At 33.2% G+C, this 20,038-nt stretch overlaps 2 protein-coding genes across 2 annotated transcripts; both read right to left on the bottom strand.

Annotated features, from left to right (window-relative positions):
- Positions 1–223: 223 nt before the first annotated feature.
- On the bottom strand, positions 224–11,562 carry LOC139510540 (angiopoietin-related protein 6-like). The gene is made up of 4 exons (XM_071297105.1): positions 10,483–11,562; positions 7,073–7,169; positions 3,238–3,402; positions 224–582 (listed from the first exon to the last, which is right to left on the bottom strand). The coding sequence occupies exons 1-4, from the start codon at positions 10,675–10,677 to the stop codon at positions 335–337; spliced, it is 705 nt and encodes a 234-aa protein (XP_071153206.1). The 5' UTR covers positions 10,678–11,562; the 3' UTR covers positions 224–334.
- A 3,135-nt stretch (positions 11,563–14,697) lies between these two features.
- LOC139510539 (angiopoietin-related protein 6-like) lies at positions 14,698–19,562 on the bottom strand. The gene is made up of 4 exons (XM_071297104.1): positions 19,333–19,562; positions 17,736–17,832; positions 16,494–16,658; positions 14,698–15,144 (listed from the first exon to the last, which is right to left on the bottom strand). The coding sequence occupies exons 1-4, from the start codon at positions 19,522–19,524 to the stop codon at positions 14,897–14,899; spliced, it is 702 nt and encodes a 233-aa protein (XP_071153205.1). The 5' UTR covers positions 19,525–19,562; the 3' UTR covers positions 14,698–14,896.
- Between the last annotated feature and the right edge of the window lie 476 nt (positions 19,563–20,038).

Below are 20,038 nucleotides of genomic sequence, written 5' to 3'. Positions count from 1 at the left end.
AACATTGAAATGACAACATAATATTACAGGACTACAATACAAATAAATAGGAGAATGGAACGTATTAGATAAATAAAGGCAACATACAAAGCAACATATGATTAATGGATAACAAAAGGCATCAGGTTTAAAATTCAATACGCCAAAAACGCAAAAGGTAAAAGGTACATTGTAAAATTACCAAAAGTACTTTTAAAAATAGAATTGAAACAGTCATGACTAGAATTTCATGTTTATATGTTCAAAACAAAATTAGAGTTTTTTTATTCTCTCACTTTCTTTGTTCGTAAAACTATGTACACTTGTGTTTATTGTAGTAGACGTACTAACAACATTATCGAGTCATCATAAAGATGGTTTTCAAAGACTCACGAGCACCTGTAAATGAATTCCAGTGGCATGAATCTACGGCATCAACCCCAGAACTGTAATAAAATCCATTCAAGTCAGCACTGCAGCAGCCTTTAAACCAAAACCCTCCCTTATGGAAGTACGGATTACAGCTCAAGGGCCAGCCATCATTATCGACATCTTTTGTACTGAATTGTTGTCCCGCCTGGCCAGAGATCAGCAGACTGTCACCTACAAAGAAGTATACCATTACCATCAACACTTCATAAAACATTTAAAATAGTTAGTTAAAAATAAAGTACTATAGAGAGAGAACTTTTAAAACTAAAACTTCCTTTTTATTCGCTGACAGTTGAAACTGGAAACTACCAATGAATTGAATTGTCCCGCCGTATATACATGTTCAATTTGCCGTCAGTGTATTGAAGACGAATTCCATGTTATCTGAGTGTGTCCGGAATTTAAGGAACTTACCCTGCCATGTCCACTTTATGTTTCTTTATATATGTATTTCTATTTATACCCTTCTGACAAGTTTAGCCTTTTTCAACTGATTTATAAAGTTCGTTCATATATTGTACTGTTACACAACTGACCTAGATTTGGGAAGGTTTGGGATCCCACTTACGAGTTTAACCCACCACAATCTGTATATATGTGCATTTCCCAAGACAGGAGCTGTAATTCAGTGGTTGTCGTTTGTTGATGTGTTACATATTTGTTTTTCGTTCATTTTCGTACCTTAATAAAGCCCTTAGTTTTCTTGTTTGAATTGTTTTCATTTGTGATATTGTGGTCTTTCATAGCTGAATATGCGGTATTGCCTATGTTCATTGTTGAAGGTCGTACAGTGACCTATTGCTGTTTATTTCTGTGTCATTTGGTCTCTTATGGAGAGTATTCTAATTGGCAATCATTCCTATCTTCTTTTTTTTATTAGAGTAAAATTTATTAGGAAATCTTAATGGTCTGGGCCAAGTATGTTTAAATTTTATTGAACTTTTGAGTTTCAAGAACATCTAACAGCAAACCAATTAAGGAAATTATATATTTACTGCATTAAAAATCATAGACAATATGATAACATGAACATTCTCTGTCTGTTTACTATGAAATTTTTAATTGGCACTGATAAACTGTAAAGATCAAGGCAGTAAAGAATTTGAAAAAAAAGGGAAGGAGGCTACCAAGGTGACATTCAAATTTCATGACTTAAAAGAAATTGACAATGCCATGGTAAAAAAATCAATGTGTCACCAATCCAGAAAGCACCACATAACAAAAATTATGTCAACAAGAATTCATACTAAAATAAGTGTGATCTTAACTGCTCGGACCCGCCATTAGCCGACCCTGCTTTACCAGTTGCTATCGTCATGTTGATCATTGGTAACACACATTTTGGTTATAAGTCTGAAACGCATGATGAAATTAGTAACACAAGAAGGACCCCATCTTCACGACTTTGCCAGTGCAGCTAAATGTTCAAATTTAGGAAGCTAAATTCTCCCCATTTTCCACATGGTTTTGTCTTCAATTAACTCTGCATGGATCTTAACTGACTAACAATGTCAACTTCTAAGTGTAAGTCAATATATTGAAGATATTAAGAGCCTTCACAGTATATGTAGCATCCTTTATTGTATGTTTAATGAAAAAGATTTGTTCAACATATTCACCATTTGAACCATTTAGTAAGAGGACACATCTGTATAGTGGAACAATAGTCTATGAGTCAATGCCTTCTACTTTTATTTCTATCTGAATAGTTTCTGTATGATGATTACGTAATATGAATGAAGGAAAGCATTTGCAAGAAGAGTTTACTGTTGGTCTCGATAGAAATGCTGGTAGTTTGATGAAAAACAAGTTATTAAAACTTTAAGAAAATCAAATACCTTTAAGATATATCAGTTGTAGATTTCAAAACTATTTTACCTCGAGCATCACTTAATAGACACTTTTTGTCGAAATGTGCATCTATTGCGGGGATATAAGTAACGTTATTATTATTTCATAATATGTTTATGCTTGAATCAGAGTGACTTTTTACAAAGTATGAATTATCCCTTTCTAAAACAAGATGTTTGTATCTGTGTTGGCCCTTCTTATAAATGAAATGAATATGGACTTATTCTTTCAAACGGTCATTTAATTTAACAACGAGTACCACAACTGTAAATGCACCGACGCCAAATATTCTAATAATGTTACAAGATGAAAGATTTAGATTATATGTACGCTAAAAGATCATTGAGCTCTTCAGTATTTAAATTTGTAACACACCTTAGTTCTGGTATGTGTTTTCACAGTAGCTTTGAAGCCCGTATTTGATTGTTGATAAAATTAATGTTAAGTGTTTAAAAGAGGTACGTAGAGCACTTTACGTTACTTTGTTTGTAAAGACACTTATGTAAATTTGTTATAAATACAGTTAAGCAATGTCTAGTTCCTCATTTTACGTTGAAATTCCACAGAAACATAAATCAGAACTTTAATTATTCAGGTTTGTTTTTGTGTAAGTGTCATGGTAGTATATATTTATTTGTTCCCGACTAAATGGTCAGTACCTTAATTGATTTGTTTCCTTCTTTTTTTTATTTAGACATTTGTGAATAAAGATATTTCCATATTTGATAAGCAGACAAAATACAAAGAATGAAAAAAAAATCTCACAAATTAAAAATTATATGAAAACCCTATTTTAGAGCTTTCTTATGAGCAAAGTAGTCCATCGCTAATAAGCTGTTATTGTCGGCTACATGAGTGTCTCTGTTTTTAAATTTTCATCTTTTTAAGCCTAGTTATCGCCTCCATCTGTATTGTTGATTCGTCGTCTCACATGACAGTTGAACCATGTTGAGTTAACTGCACTCCTAGACTTACCTGCTGTGCCACTGTATTCCGATAAGTGAAGCGTATAATTGTCGTTCTTATGTCCGATATAAAAGTCGGTATAATGTGCATACTTCCATACACCATCCCAGGTCTGCATCAAAATAAGCAATTCATTTCCACCAGAAAATGTCAAATGGTACAAAGCCTCATTTCCTTTACAAAATAAAATGGTCATTGTAATAATTAATTACGAAATTAATATGATATTGAAATATATTTTATACTTTATATAGATTCAACCACTGCACCAGTGTGTTACAGTATTTCTTCACTTGAAACAGTTTAATTTTAAAATTTTCAACGCTAGGCTTGTCGAGATTTTTTCATTTGAATATTCAAAAAGCTCGACAAGTCTCGCGTTTTACATTTTAATGTAACTGTTGAAAGTGGGGAAATGTCGTAATTCACGAGAAACAGTGGTCGAATCTGTTTGTCTCGTAATTTTTATACGATATCTAAACAAAGTTAGTCCTTTCTTTTCAAAGATTTTCTGAAAGTAATGTTCTTTGAATGTGGCGCCATCAGGGATTGTCGCCATTGTTTATGACGTTACAATGGGAGATTTAAAAGATAAAAGAAATCAACACATTTTGACGTCATAATTGATGTTCAACCGATCATTTGCCAGGAACAATGTTTTCTCTAGAGAAGAGAAATATAGATTTCACCACTGCATCAAGTGTGTTACGATATTTCCCCCCTCGAGACAGTAACATTTAAAATTTAAAGCGTGAGGCTTGCCGAGCTTTTTAAATAATTTAAATTTAACTGATGAGAGTGGAGAAATATCGTGATACAAGGTGTTTAAAGTTGTGAAATGTGTTTCTTTATTGATTTTTATCCTTCCTTTTTCAGAGAATTACCGAAAGTTGTGTTCTTTATATGTGACGTCATCAGGCATGGTCGTCTTTTTTCATGACGTCACAATAGGATAATACACAAGAATTCAAGAACATTTGACGTCATAACTGAATTTCGACCAATCATTTGCCGAGAACAAATTTTTCACTAGTGAGGAGAAATGTAAAAATAGCACAATATTTAGAGAAATACTGTTATAGGACTATTGGGTGGCAACTGAGGACCTTTGCACTTAGAAGAAGAGGCTCCCAAGAGCCTGAATCGCTCACCAATGATTATTTTTGCTTTTCATTATATATTAATGAGTGGCTTGAAAATGCCATTTAAATGTTCTTTGCATCTGTCATATTTACTTCAAACGCAAATAAATGCATTTTACCCATATGTTCCATTTTAGTCATAGTGGCTATGTTTCTTGACGTACTAGGAAATAACATTCAAAATCTATAGTAGATTCATTTGAGAAGATTTTTTTGAAGTTAGAAAACATAAACAGATTGTGTAATATTGTCCATAAAGGGCAATAACTCCTTATAGGGGCAATTGACAATTTTGGTCAAGTTGACTTATTTGTAGATCTTACGTCCCTGAATAACTTTTCTGTTTATAGTTTATGTAAAAAAAAGAAGATGTGATATGATTGCCAGTGAGACAACTCTCCATAATAGACCAAATGACACAGAAATTAACAAATATAGATCACCGTACGGCCTTCAACAATGAGCAAAACCCATACCGCACAGTCAGCTATAAACGGCCCCGAAATGACAATGTAAAACAATTCAAACGAGAAAACTAACGGCCTAATTTATATACAAACAATGAACGAAAAACAAATATGTAACACATAAACAAACAACAACCACTGAATTGCAGGCTCCTGCCTTGGCACAGTCACATTAATACAGAATGTGGCGGGGTTAAACATGTTAGTGGGATCCCAACCCTCCCCTAACATGGGACAGTGGTATAAAAGTACAGCATAAGCACGAGCTATAAAAATCAGTTGAAAAGGGCTTAACTCATCAGATGGACAATAATACATGTGGACGTGGCCGGGTACTTATACATCCCAACACCAAAACGACACTAGGTACAGATCTGAGAGTACTCCCAGTTAACTGACAGTTAGTTCAAAGCCACTAACAACTAATAAAAAAATCATGCATCTAAGACTAAATGATAAATTCGTACAAATCCAACATCCAATGGATTTAGTGTAAAGACGTCATATACAGTCAGAGAAAAACATGACCTTGTGCAATGCCAAGAAACAGGTATCGACAGATTGTAGGTTCATGAATGTGTATATGTATATAACATACTAGTAATATTTAGTTTGCTTTTAATTTACTGATTACAAAATCAATATTTATACCAATAAAAACAATACTCAATGATCTTATTACAGTGTTGGATTGGTAACCTTTAAGAATAAGTTTATTTAAAGGAGCGATAAGTTTACCAGGATCATTTCTAAATTTCCAGGCAAGGTTAACAACATTTCCGTAAAAGTGAGGATGTGCTTTACCGTTTGAAATAAGTTTTCTACAGACACCAAAACCAAATCTTTATATCTATGGAAAATTTTAGTAAAGGTTTTAAGTAAGTCATGGTAACGAAATCCCTGGTTTAATATTTTACCAGTAATACATAGATTACGTTCATTAAAATCAAAAACGTCACAACAGACACGGGCATAGCGAACAAACTTTGAAAAATAAACACCGTAAGATGGTGCCAAAGGAAAATCTTCATCTCAAACGAAAAAATAGTCAATTCCACTATGTTCACATATTTTATTACAACAGTTTATGATAAGCTCTTAAATAGTAGTTAAGGAACTTGTTAAAAGCACTGAAAGATTAGGTGTAGAACACTTACTAGAGGCCGAGATGAAACGATAATTAAATTGGTGTAATCCAAATGAATTGCTCTCTCTAAATAAAGATATTATTATTATTATTAATTCGTTCGCTCGATTTCTTTTCATTTTGTGCCATTGTGTCGCTTACTTTTCAACGTTTTAGTATTATTTTTATTGAATGTTGTGGTTTTTGCAGATTTGTGTTATTTTGCTAGTTTGATTGTACTTTTTGGTTGAATAAAGCAGTCATAAACACCTGAACACTAAATAGTAATTACCCAATTAATATAAATCCATAAAAGCGCATTGGAAGCAATAAAGGAGTAAGTCAAGTAAGACCCCTTTTTGACCCCAAAAAATAGCAGTTTTACAAAATTGTTAAAATGTAAACTTTTAGTTATTTATTTAAAAGTAGAATGCTTCGGCTACATGAATATGGGCTGTTTTTGACAGTACAATGCACATATATCGGGTACTAGCATCATTAAGTCATGCTAAATTACTGAAATCTTCACAATTTTAGCATTTTAGTTAAATTTTAGACGGTTTTTGTCTTGAATGAAAGAGGCCGCATCTGTGTCCATTCTTAATATTGAAATGTTAGTTGTATTTGATGATAATACATAACATATGTAAAGGTTGAAGATGAACACGGATGCGGCCATTTTTATTTTTGAGAAAAGTTATATTTTTTGGCATATTTGATAGATTTTTCATATTTAAGGTCAAATCGGAGCGTTTTTAATGAGTAAATCAGTTAAAATCTTTTACTTAAACTAATTGAATCAACTGCAATAGACACTTAAGTGTTTAAAAAGTGTACAAAATCTTTCGTCAGATGAACCTGAAATTGGAGGCCCAAAATCGGTCCTTACCTGACCTACTCCTTTATAAAGTGTGATTTCATATATTCAAAGTAAAGATTATGTATATGAAATCATTTTTATTTAGATTGTGTACTTCCAAAGCGCTTTTCTAGATTAACCTTCATTGGGAACGCTCAGACAATAACACCTGAAAGCCAGAAATGTGTAAATACACTGATAGAGTAAGATGAAATAAGGACTAAATCAAATTTGTCTTTATCAAACTAACCTATCCAGTATTCTGTGTTAGGGTCACCAAAGCCATTTTCGTAGTGCGACCAGCTTCTATCAAAATCGACGGAACCATCTCTTCTCTGTTGGAATACCTGTAATGGTATATCATAACAGCAATAATTATAATTATAATAATGATATGTAGCTCAACTACATACAATAAGGGGGTCAACCACCAGCATGCAGTTCATATTTATCATTTAAAGGGCGACTTTTTTTCCGGGAAAGGAGTAGGTTCAGTAAGACCCCTTTTTGGCCCCAAAATATAGCAGTTTTACAAAATTGTTAAAATGTAAACCTTTAGTTATTTATTGGACAGTAGAATGCTTCTGCTACATAAATATGGGCTGTTTTTGACAATACAATGCACATATATCCGGTACTAGCACCATTAAGTCATGCTAAATTACTGAAATCCTCATAATTCTAGCATTTTAGTTAAATTTTAGACGGTTTTCGTGTAAAACGAAAGTGGCCGCATTCGTTTTCATCCTTAATATTGAAATGTAAGTTGTATTTTATGATAATACATAACATATATAAAGGTTGAGGATGAACACGGATGCGGCCACTTTCATTTTTACCCAAAACCATCTGAAAAGTGACATTTTTCGGGATATTAGGTAGATTTTTCATATTTGAGCTTGAATCGGATCGTTTTTAATGACCAAATCTGTTAAAATCTTTCACATAAACTAATTAATTTAAATAAAATAGACACTTAAGTGTTTAAAAAGTGGTCAAAATCATTCGTCAGGTGAACCTGAAATTTGAGGCCAAAATCGGTCCTTACCGGACCTACTCCTTTGACATATACAAGAAATACTACGCCAAACAATTGTCTTACGGATTAACTTAAATGAATATTAAAATTCAAAGAACCAATTTTGTTTCCAAATAAAACGTTGAAGCTATTAATTATGTAAACAGTGACCACTTAAAGGAAAATTCCTGAATATAGCAATCTTTTTGAATAATATGTTTAAAATGTTGTGTTCGATATAGGTCTTTGAAAGGGGTCTCTTGGCCGAGTGATCTAATTTGTGTAACTACTGTATCCTAAACCTGTCACGTGGTAGGGGATCTCGACTTATTCATTAGCTGTGTTTAAAATATACGCGTAAGGTTGTATGTGGTTACCTGTAGGTACCTTTATAGTTATATATATTTTGATAAATAAATAACAAACATTCATTGGTACCAAACTATAGTTCGCCTTATGCGTATATCCAAACACAGCCTATTAATTGACTATAATTGTCAACTTTCCAATCGAATGTCGGTGGTTCAGACCGGGTCGTCAGCTCCACCAATAAAAACTGACTAGACAAAATAGCACAATAGCACTGAAAGTGGCGTTAAATAACAAAAAAATCAATCAATCTGTTTAATGTCAGCTGTAAAATCATACTTCTACATCAAAACTTGTTATACAACTATGAACGTTTTCCACTTGATTATTATCAATACGTGTGGTGACAAAGATTATAGCAATGAAAGTAAAATTAGTAATTTATTTATTGACACAGAAATTGGTACTGCAAGAAATTACATAAACTAACACTCCAAAAGAAAGGAAAATAACCATCGATGAAAGTAAATTGCACAATAGTAAGGAAAACGTAATCCTATTTGTTAGATACGACAGTTAGCACGGGGAATATCATGGTCTAAAACTATTAATATTGGATTAGATGTTAGAGTTCAGAAGAGAGTAAAGCAATGTGAAGAAAGACAGATCTTTTGTTAGACTTGTATTATTTTAACTTTTAGTTTCTTGTGTACAATTTGGAGTTTAGTATGGCGTTCATTATCACTGAACTAGTATATATTTGTTATGGGGCCAGCTGAAGGACGCCTTCGGGTGCTGGAATTTGTCGTTGCATTGAAGACCTGTTGGTGACCTTCTGCTGTTGTCTGCTCTATGGTCGGGTTGTTGTCTCTTTGGCACATTCCCCATTTCCATTCTCAATTTTAGATGCAGTTATTCCATTTCTAAGTAGCAACATTCCAGCAGCACCTGCATACGGGGTATATATCTCCCAATTGATACGATATTCCCGTGCTTGCATTTCCTATCATGATTTTCTTGATAGAGGGTTGCTGCTCACAAGGAAGCTATTCAACCAAGAGTTCCAAATGGTGAAGTTGAAATCATCCCTTCGTAAATTTTGCGGACGCCATCACGAGTTGGTTGACCGTTATGGAATAACCGTTTCACAAATGATATCGAATATGTTCCTTACGTCGTAACTACAATCCACTTCCCTTTCATGAATGTGACCTACCGAAGTAGACTATTTACCGGATTTGTTATCACATAAGCAATACGACGGGTGCCACATGTGGAGCAGGATCTGCTTACCCTTCCGGAGCACCTGAGATCACCCCTAGTTTTTTGGTGGGGTTCGTGTTGTTTATTCTTTAGTTTTCTATGTTGTGTCATGTGTGCTGTTGTTTGTTTGGTTTTTTTTTTCATTTTTAGCCATGGCGTTGTCAGTTTGTTTTACATTTATGAGTTTGACTGTCCCTTTGGTATCTTTCGTCCCTCCTTTATTCACCATTGAAAATAAATCATTAAAAACGAACATAATTATCGTCAAACAAACAATTTAGCTCTCAACCGACTTTCGCATTTTATTTTTTGAATTTAAGAAGTAAAAAGTTAAAAAAGAAATACTCTTTCAAATATTTTGGTACATTTAAGCTATGTTTTAAAAAAGCAATCCATAAAAAAATAGACATCATCTTTTAAATTATTTCATGAAGCGTTTTGTCGGTATGTACTAAACAATACCAGAGGAGGCTTTTCATAAAAACAAAAGGATATTTGGTACATGACAGAAAATCAAAACATACGCAGCAAAACACGCCTTAAGCAAAAGATCAGCGCATTAATTGTTGTTCTTCATATCAGAATCAAAGTAAGTGTATTCAACATGCAGCAAACAAAAACCAATATCACCTAACGGCAAGTTAAAAACAGTCCTAGCATCAGTTTGAGAGTAGGTTTTGCCAACTGAAGATCGATGACGACACAATTGTGAATGGAAGAAAAAAAGCCGTGGAGTTATTTCAAAAAAATACATCTGGCAAAACAATCAAAGGTCTACTGTCATAATTTTATCCCATATTCCTACTGAACCGTGCAAAAAACCTAACTTTATACATACATAATCAAAAGGTTTAACGCTTTAAAATCAGGTTCAATCCACCATTTTCTACATTTAAGAATGCCTGTACCAAGTCAGGAATATTACAATTGTTGTCCATTCGTTTGATGTGTTTTATCATTTGATTGTGCCATTTGATAATGGGACTTTCCGTTTTGTTTTCGTTTTCTTCAGAGTTCAGTATTTTTAGTTATTTCACTATTTTCACAACCGCGAGATTTCATATACTCACTGTCCATCGACCCCCTTGCGTATATAAGTCACACCAAACATCTTTCTTAATGTCGTATGAAGGGGAGATAGTATACACACCACTACAAATGTGACCTTGAGATTGTACATCAGAACAATCTCTTGCTGTGGTAGCTATAATTCCTGTCTTGCGTGTATTTCCTGAGAGGAGAGAAATTTTGCAATAGATGGTCATTATGGCTATATATGTTAAAACAGTGAAGTTTAGAAAATAATGAAGTATTTTATATATCTATTAAGTGGAGTCAATGTACCTCGAAAAAGATAATTTGGTGTTGATAATAACTTACTTGGCTATTGATGCGTCAAGAAATATAAATATATATCTCAATTTAGACAAACATGTACTATTCTGTTTTACTTCAAATTAAAATGAATAAGTTGCAAGTTCAGGTGTTATCTGGAAATTTCCTACCAATTTAAGAAACTATTAATTTTCCGCGGGTAAGTAAATATCACATGTGCAATAATTTCCCCAGTCTATTATATAACATTGCACATAATGTATACCTTGGTAAACTTCATAATGAGTCCATCCACTTTCAGAAATTCCTGTGACAACTTGATTGGTAAAATCTTTGTTGAAGGCTTGACATCTGCGGTCGTTTCCATTAAATGCCACAGACCTACAATCAATGCTGTCTGCGCATGAGGCAATGCAGGCTACAGCGCTTGATTTTTTTACCGTCCACAATAAGTTGTCGGACTTGTATACATTGTCATAATGTATATTTCGTTTTGCAGTTTGAGCACGATTTTGTATCGTGGTTTTGACCAATTCGATATTGCATAAAACTATGGAAAATAAACTGTAAATCCTCAACATCTTCGAAGAAATCCAATATAAATTTAAAAGACCTATGCAATCATTCTAAAGGATTACACAATTTTTCTGTAGCAAAGTTTCTCATTTGTCCAAACATTTTTTTTGAAAAACGATTAAAACAAACAATCCTGGAGCAATAGTCGCACAGCCGCTAGACTGTGCTTTATAATGTTCTCCCTTTTAACAACTGAATGTTTGTAAAGCTATTGAAGGCTTAAATGTGCATCAGGATAACAAAAAAAAACATTGAACAAATATATTAGTATTAGATTTCGAATTTTATATTTGATGCAAAGAGCTAAAAATAAGCAATGCAATTAAATTACATAGTGACATAATATTGAAAGAAAAATATATAATTAAAAGTATGGGGAAAAATCGATTGTTAATTAAACAATCCACAAATATTTATTTTTTCAAATCTTTTTGAATATATTTAACTGTCAGATAAAAGAAACGTTCTATATAGATTTGTTCCCCTCTTAAAAAAAAATCTCTTTACAAAATCAAGGGTATTATTATTACTTTTTATCTTTTTTTATCATTTCAAAATTGACCGAGATACATTTAATAAATGTTCTGGAACTTTTTAACTTTAATTATTCTTCCCAACGTGACTTTAGCTGTAACAATAGTTGAAACTGGTATCACTATAAAAAAAAACACTAAATATTTTCTTTTTTTTTTCAGACGAGAAAATATAAAGCTATCTAAGTATGAAAAGGCATCTCTCAAGCTGTTTTAACTAGCAGAGATTGTCGTATTTAAAATCATTCTCTATAAGTTTATCAAACACTTGAGGATCAAAAGGACAAGTACATACAAAAACAGACAATCAAACATTTATGAAGAAACAGAGAATAATAGGTCAATTTGTTGGCAGATTAGTGTATTTTATATGAAAACAATCCTTGACTTAAATCATAAAAACATAAACACGTCTGATTTAGACATTACTTTTATAAATTGTTATTTTGGATGGAGAATTGTCTCATTGGCACTCATACCACATCTTTCTATATCTATTAGGGTGATATTTACGTTCTCAATAATGGAGGCATCAGTGTGTACCCGAAAGAGATTTTTCAGTTTAACTTACCTTTCAAAAAACTAATATGAACAATAAACACTCCCCTTTCTTGGATCCTTATATCTACAATTTTAACGGGAATCTTAATACTAAATTTTTGTCACCAAAATATTGATTTTCAAATTACATATTGTTCCCTCGGCATCATCGTATGATGTTTATATATCTCAACGTTTGTATTTGATTTTCACGATTATTACTGAAAAATCATTAACTCAGAGGTTTCAATATCACAACATTGTAAAACTTTTACCGAATGGTATTACCGGTGCAAGGACATCATTCGTAAATATAAATCAACGTGCAGACATCTTGTGCGTTCAGTATTTCACATCCCATCTGGGTTTTTGTTATATTCTGTACAAAGCACAAAAATTACATCATTCACATCAAACGGTTACCAAACCTTAAAACAGACTTTTTTACAAATGATTTAGTAACGAAACTGTTGTCACGTCATTAAGGATTGATTTTTTAAGAAATGCTATGGATTCACTCATATAGTATTTGCATTAGAAATATTTAAATAACCCCACCTCATTTTTGCGGGATTGCGAGCACTTCTTGCATTTGAATGCACTTCAACTTTGACACTGATCTAGCTTTTTATTATTTTGACTTTTACAGAAATTTGGCCCTTGGTACTCGTTGGTACTCGTTCTCTTCTTTTGCTAGAAAATTTACTTAAAAATGCAATCGGAAACAACAGAGAGGAAGGTGCTAATATTTGTTAAAAAAAGAATGTTCTTAATTAATTTCTTTTTTGTTAGTTAATGTGAGCAAATTGTTTATTGACAGCCTATGTATTTGCAAACCTGACTTCTCGTATTTTTATGTAAACATTTGAAACTAAAGATTTATAAGTTACAGATAGGAGTGAATAAAATATACCAACATTTGAATAAGATATAAACCAAAAAATGATAAAAGGAGTAGGTCTGGTAAGGGCCGATTTTGGCCTCAAATTTCAGGTTCATCTAACGAAAGTTTTTGAACACTTTTTAAACACTTCAGTGTCTATTTCAATTGATTCGATTAGTTTATGTGAAAGATTTTAACTGGTTTAGTCATTAAAAACCCTCTGATTCAAGCTTAAATATGAAAAATCTATCAAATATGCCAAAAAAACGTAATTTTTTAGATGGTTTTTGTTAAAAACGAAAGTGGCCGCATCCGTGTTCATCCTCAACCTTTATATATATTTTGTATTATCATCAATCACAACTTACATTTCAATATTATTAATAAACACGAATGCGGCCTCTTTCATTTTTGACAAAAAACGTCTAAAAATTAACCAAAATGCTAAAATTTTGAAGATTTCAGTATTTTAGCAGGACTAAATGATGCTAGAACGCGATATTTGTGCAATGTTTTGTCAAAAACAGCTCATATTTATGTAGCAGAAGCATTTTACTTTCCAAAATATAGCTTAAAGATAACATTTTCACAATTTTGTAAAACTGCTATAATTTGGGGCCAAAAAGGGGTCTTACTGAACCTACTCCTTTAAATCATAGGTTTTAAAAAACTTTTTTTAATATCTTTTGTATTTACGTCAGACGCGCGTTTCGTCTACAAAGGACCCAGTGACGCTTGAATCCAAAAAATGTTATAAAGTCCAAATAAAGTCTAACTTTTGTCGCTGCTAAATAGTATATACATTCAACACATTTTAATGTGTGATAAAAGATTAAGTGCAAAATTCCAAAGTATAAATAAAGGCAACAGTAGTATACCGCTGTTCAAAACTCATAAATCCATGGACAAAAAACAAAATCGGGATAACAAACTAAAACCGAGGGAAACGCATTAAATATAAGAGGAGAACAACGACATAACACTAAAATGAAACACACATAGACAAAATCCCACGAGAATAACAAATATAACATATATATATATAACATCAAAACCAAATACATGAATTTGGGATAGACAAGAACCGTGACACGTCTTATCGCAATGTGAATTTACACTCAAAAATAAGAGAAAACAAACGACACAACGTTATAATGTAATACACACAGAAACGAACTATAATATAACAATGGCCATATTCCTGACTTGGTACAGGGCATTTTTAAAGGAAAAAATGGTGGGTTGAACCTGGTTTTGTGGCATGCCAAACCTCGCACTTTTATGGCCATGTGAAATATAACATCAAAATGACAACACAGGACTACAATATAAATAAATTGGAGAACACAATTGACAAAGAATCACACGAACAACAGCTAACAAAAGGCAACAAGTACAAAATTTTAATACGCCAGAAGTGTATTTTGTCCACACAAGACCTACGTGTGACGTTAGATACAAAAGTATAAAAATCGGAAATGAAACATTAAAAAACTTTTAAAAAAATGGTTTTCGTTCATTTTAAAGAAGCGGTTATATTTTTTTTATGTTTGTTTCACTCTCTTTGTTCTACACACTGTGACACTTGTCCGTATTGTTGTATTCTTACTAACAATATTATCGAAACATCATATAGATGGTTTTCAGAGACTCTCGAAGACCTGTAAATGTTCTCCAGTGGCATGAATCTGTTGCTTCAACCCCAGTACTGTAATAGAATCCATTCAAATCCGCCCTGCAACAGTTTTTAAACCAAAAGCCTCCCTTATGGTAGGTAGGATTAAACCTAGGGCCCCAGGGGTCATTATCGACATCTTGTGTACTAAATTGTTGTCCCGCCTGACCAAAACTGAGCAGACTGTCACCTACAAAAAAGTATACAACAAATATCAACTTAAAAAAAATTCTAAATATTTTGGTAAAAAATAATGTATTATATAGAGAGCACTTTCAAAACTCAGACTTTCTTATCATTCGTTGGCAGTTAAACCTGGACGGTACTAAACGATTAACTTGTCACATCGTATACGTACAATTTGCTGTCAGTGTATTGAAGACGAATTTCATTGTTTCTATGTGTGTTCGAAACATAAGGAACTTTGAGTAAAATGTATTAAGAAATATTACTAGTCTATGCCAAGTGTGTAAAAACTAATTGAACTTTTCAGTTTCTAACCTCAATTAATGGTCCAAATTATTAATATGTTTAACATATTTTATTCACTAAACATACAATAAATGATGCTATATGGTATATACAGTTACTTCTCTTACATACATTGTATCTTAAATATCTTGACTTACACCTAGAAATTGAAATTCTGGGGTAGTTAAGATCTTTACAGAGTTTATTGATGACAACCCGTAATGTTGATCTTGTTGACACAATTTTTTGTAATAAGTCTGATTTTGTAATTTCACCATCAAAATAGAAAGAGGGATGGTGATGACAACCATGGGAAAACATCAATTCTTAGATGATGGAAATTGCATAACGGCCATGCAACGCATTATGACGTTAGTAATACTTTCAAGAGGAGTACACCTTCTTTACGACTTTGCTAGTGCAGCTGGAATGTTGCTACATGACATAAAAGTTCAAATTTGGGAAGCTTAATTCTCCACATTTCCCAAGTGGTTTTGTTTTCAATTAACTCCGCATAGATTAACCCACAATGTCAACTTCTAAGTGTAAGTCAAGATATTGAAGATAATTAAGAGACTTAACTGCATATGTGGCATGTTAAATGAAAAAGATGTTTTCAATATATTCACCGTTTGAACATTAAGTGAGAGGACACATCTGTATAGTGGAATATGAGTCTACAAGATAATGCTTGCTGCTTTTGATTCTTTCTGAGAAGTTTCTGTATGAGGATTAAGATTGTAGCACATTGTTAACTGCTGTATTTTTGACATTTTTACCTATTGTGTCTGTTTATTTTGTACACGTATCGTTGTCAATATTATGAAATTTGATGAGTCGAAAAGTAAGAAGTTTAATTAGCTATAAAACCAGGTTCAATCCACCATTTTCTACATGGGAAAATGCCTAGTATACGAAGTCAGGAATAGAACAGTTGTTGTCCATTCGTTTGATGTGTTTTAACTTTTGATTTTGCCATTTGATTAGGGACTCTCCGTTTTGAATTTCCCTCGGAATTCAGTATTTTTGTGATTTTACTTTTGGTGTAAACTTCACTCCTAGAGTTACCTGCTGAGCCACTGTATTCCGATAAGTGAAGCCTATAATTGTCGTTCTTATGGCCGATGCAAAAGCCGATATAATATGCATGCTTCCAAACACCATCCCAGGTCTGCATAAGAATTAGCAATTCATTTCCACCAGAAAGTGTCAAATGGTACAATGCCTCATTTCCTTTACAAAATAAGATGGTCAATGTTATGATTACTATTCTAGCTGTAGTCACACCTTACCGGATAGCTCGAACAGATGACAAAAAGTGGTCCGTTGAAAAAATTTGTATCCGGTTGGTGAACGTTGGTATACTGACCAAATAAACGGACGGGTAACAAATGTCTAATTGACGCTCACAGGATTGCAACGTGCAAGAGACGGAAACGTACCGGACAGAATGGACGTCGAAGTCGAACGTACATTCAACGGACAAGTACCGCGTAAACGGACACCTAACGAAAGCGTACCGGATAATACGAATGAACAAGATAAGTGGAAAATTAAAAGCGATAATAATAATACATATTTCTCAGGACTAAGCAATGATTTTGTCCACCATCTACTTGTCTTCTCCTTCTTCTCCTTTCGACAACTCGTATGTTTAAGTTTGCAACATTTAAGTTCAGTCGGGCATGAATAAAAGCTGCTTGGTAGTGAAGACATGCTCTTACTCCAAGATCTATCATGACATTCATGACACTCAAGGAACCTGACATATCAATTCATTTTCAATTGGCTTTTTTCCGTTTTACAGTCCGTAGGTATCCGTTTTATTCGTTGGACCTCCAACGGATGTATAATTGAAAAGTAACGGATACAAAAGGGAAACGAAACAGACGAGTACCGTATAAAACGGACTCCTACCGGACGTTCAACGGACACTTCATCCGTTGGACGTTTGTTCAAAGTTTTGAACATGCTCAAAATTTTTCACCGGACAGAACGGACGTCCATGCATAAAACGAACATTAAACGTTCATGAAACGGATATGGACGGACATCTAACGGATAAGAACGGACGTTTAACGGACATGAACGGATTGGAAAAAAATATCCGATCGGCATCCATTCGAGCTATTCGTTAAGGTGTGACCGAGGCTTTATCAAATTAATTTAGTATTGAAATATGTTTATACTCTATTTAGATTCCACCACTGTACCAAGTGTGTTACGGTATTTCTCTACTTAAGCAGTTTAATTTTAAAACAAGGACTGAATTAAAATATTAGTAGTTAAATTCGTCTTTATCGAACAAACCTATCCAGTATTCTGTGTTAGGGTCGCCAAAGCCATTTTCATAGTGCGACCAGACCCTATCAAAATCAACGAAACCATTTCTTCTCTGTTGTAATACCTGTAAGAGTAAATCATAACAGCAATAACTATGATTATAATAACGATATGTAGCTCAACTACTTACAATAAAGGAGTAAACCACCAGTATGCAGTTAATATTTAAAGGGGATTTTTTTTTTCTTAAAATTAGCATATTTATTACACAAAACAATTGTCTTCATACACATTAACTTAAATTCAGTATTAAAATTCCAAGGAACAAATCTGTTTCCAATTAACACATTGAAGCTATTAATGAGGTCATTATGCAGTAACAAAATTCCTCAATAATGTATACTTTTTGAAAAATATTTTTAAAATGTTGGGTTCGATATGGGTCTTTAATAGGGGTCTCATGGCCGAGAAATCTAATTTGTCTATCTACTGTATATCAAACCTGTCACGTGGCAGGTGATCTCGACTTATTCATTGGCTGTGTTTAAGATATACGCATAACGTGGCATATGCGTGTGTCTATCCACACACAGCCTATTAATTGACTAGGATTGTCAGTTTCCTATCAAGGTCGTTGGTTCTCTCCGGCTTATCGGCTTCCTCCACCAATTAGACTAACTTCACGAGATAGCACAATATTGTTGAAAGTGGCGTTAAAAAACAATCAATTAATTAGCCAACCACTATTTTTATTGTCTGCATTAAACTCATACTTCTATATCAAAACTTGTGATACAGTAAACTTAAAAAACGTTTGCCACTTTATTATTATCAATATGTGTGGTGTGAGACCTAAAAGGAATGAATTTATTGACACCGCAAATGGAACTGCAAGAACGGACACAAGCTGACACTCAAAAAAGAAAGCATCAACTGAAAATATATTACATCTACATATCTATCACTTGGTATATCATCTGGTTTTTATATAGTTTTTAAAAAGAGAAAAACCTAAACAGTAACAGATGTGAATCAAGAGAGATGCAGTTATTCACCAAGGTAATATAAATCATTTGAAACGGACATACATATCGTCAAACAAACAAAAATAGTTCTCAACCGACTTACACTGTTCTAGTTTTGAATTATTTAGTCTAAGTTTCAAAAAAAAAAAATCAAAAAAAATCCCATTTCATATTTTTAACATTAAAAAATGTTTTCAAAAGCATTCGGAACGCTAAAAATAGCAGCGCCCTATTTGAAAATAGCATCGCCATGCCTTCTTGGAAACTAAGGATACTGTATCCTTGACAAATATCAATATAAACGTAGCCATAATGACCATAGTGTCTCTTTGTTGTTGGGATGTACAAGTACACAAAAATCAAATGCACAGCGCTTTTATTGTCGGCTTCATCACAAAATCACAGAGAAAAAAACTGGTTTGATCAAAAATCAAGCCAAAATTGTGAATTTAAGAAGAAAGCCATGGAGTTATATGAATAATGTTTAGTAAAGAAATCAAACATTTACTCTCAGAACTTTACCCGACAATCACGTTTAAGTGTGTAAAAACAAAAACATACAAAAATACAAATCGCGAGATTAAAGTTAATATACTCACAGTCCATCGACCCCCTTGTGTATATAAATCACACCAAACATCTTTCTTAATGTCGTTTGAAGGGAAAATAGTGTACACACCACTACAGTTGTGTCCTTGAGATTGTACTTCAGAGCAATCTCTTGCTGTGGTATCTATAATCCCTGTCTTGCATATATTTCTTGAGGAGGGACAAGAAAAATTGCAATACATGTTAAAAAAAAGACGATGTGGTATGATTGCCAATGAGACAACTCTCCACAACAGACCAGAATGACACAGAAATTAACAACTATAGGTCACCGTACGGCCTTCAACATGAGCAAAGCCCATACCGCATATTCAGCTATAAAAGGCCCTTAAATAACAATGTAAAAGAACTCAAACGACAAAAACTAACGGTCTTATCTATGTACAAAAAATGAACGAAAAACAAATATGTAACACATAAACAAACGACAACCACTGAATTACAGGCTCCTGACTTGGGACGGGCACATACATACATAATGTGGCGGGGTTAAACCTGGGACAGTGGTATGACAGTACAACATAAGAACGAACTATAAAAATCAGTTGAAAAAGGATTAACTCATCAGATTGACCAAAATACAAGAGGACGTGACCGGGTACTTGTACACCCCAACAACAAAAACACACTATGGTCATTATGGCTAGCTAACTATGTAAAACATTGAAGTTTAGGAAATTGTAAAGTACTTGAGAG

This window comes from Mytilus edulis, chromosome 2, assembly GCF_963676685.1.
Source record: "Mytilus edulis chromosome 2, xbMytEdul2.2, whole genome shotgun sequence".
Taxonomy (NCBI): Eukaryota; Metazoa; Mollusca; class Bivalvia; order Mytilida; family Mytilidae; genus Mytilus; species Mytilus edulis.
This window is presented reverse-complemented; position numbering and strand designations above follow the sequence as displayed.

Excerpts from the sequence above, each read along its gene's own strand:
- LOC139510540 (XM_071297105.1), bottom strand. The coding sequence starts at position 10,677 with ATGACCATCTATTGCAAAATTTCTCTCCTCTCAGGAAATACACGCAAG. Across the intron at positions 7,170-10,482 it reads CGCAAGGGGGTCGATGGACA|GTATTCCAACAGAGAAGAGA; the intron begins GTGAGTATATGA and ends ATACCATTACAG. Across the intron at positions 3,403-7,072 it reads TAACACAGAATACTGGATAG|GAAATGAGGCTTTGTACCAT; the intron begins GTTAGTTTGATA and ends TATTTTGTAAAG.
- LOC139510539 (XM_071297104.1), bottom strand. The coding sequence starts at position 19,524 with ATGTATTGCAATTTTTCTTGTCCCTCCTCAAGAAATATATGCAAGACA. Across the intron at positions 17,833-19,332 it reads CACAAGGGGGTCGATGGACT|GTATTACAACAGAGAAGAAA; the intron begins GTGAGTATATTA and ends TTACTCTTACAG. Across the intron at positions 16,659-17,735 it reads TAACACAGAATACTGGATAG|GAAATGAGGCATTGTACCAT; the intron begins GTTTGTTCGATA and ends TATTTTGTAAAG.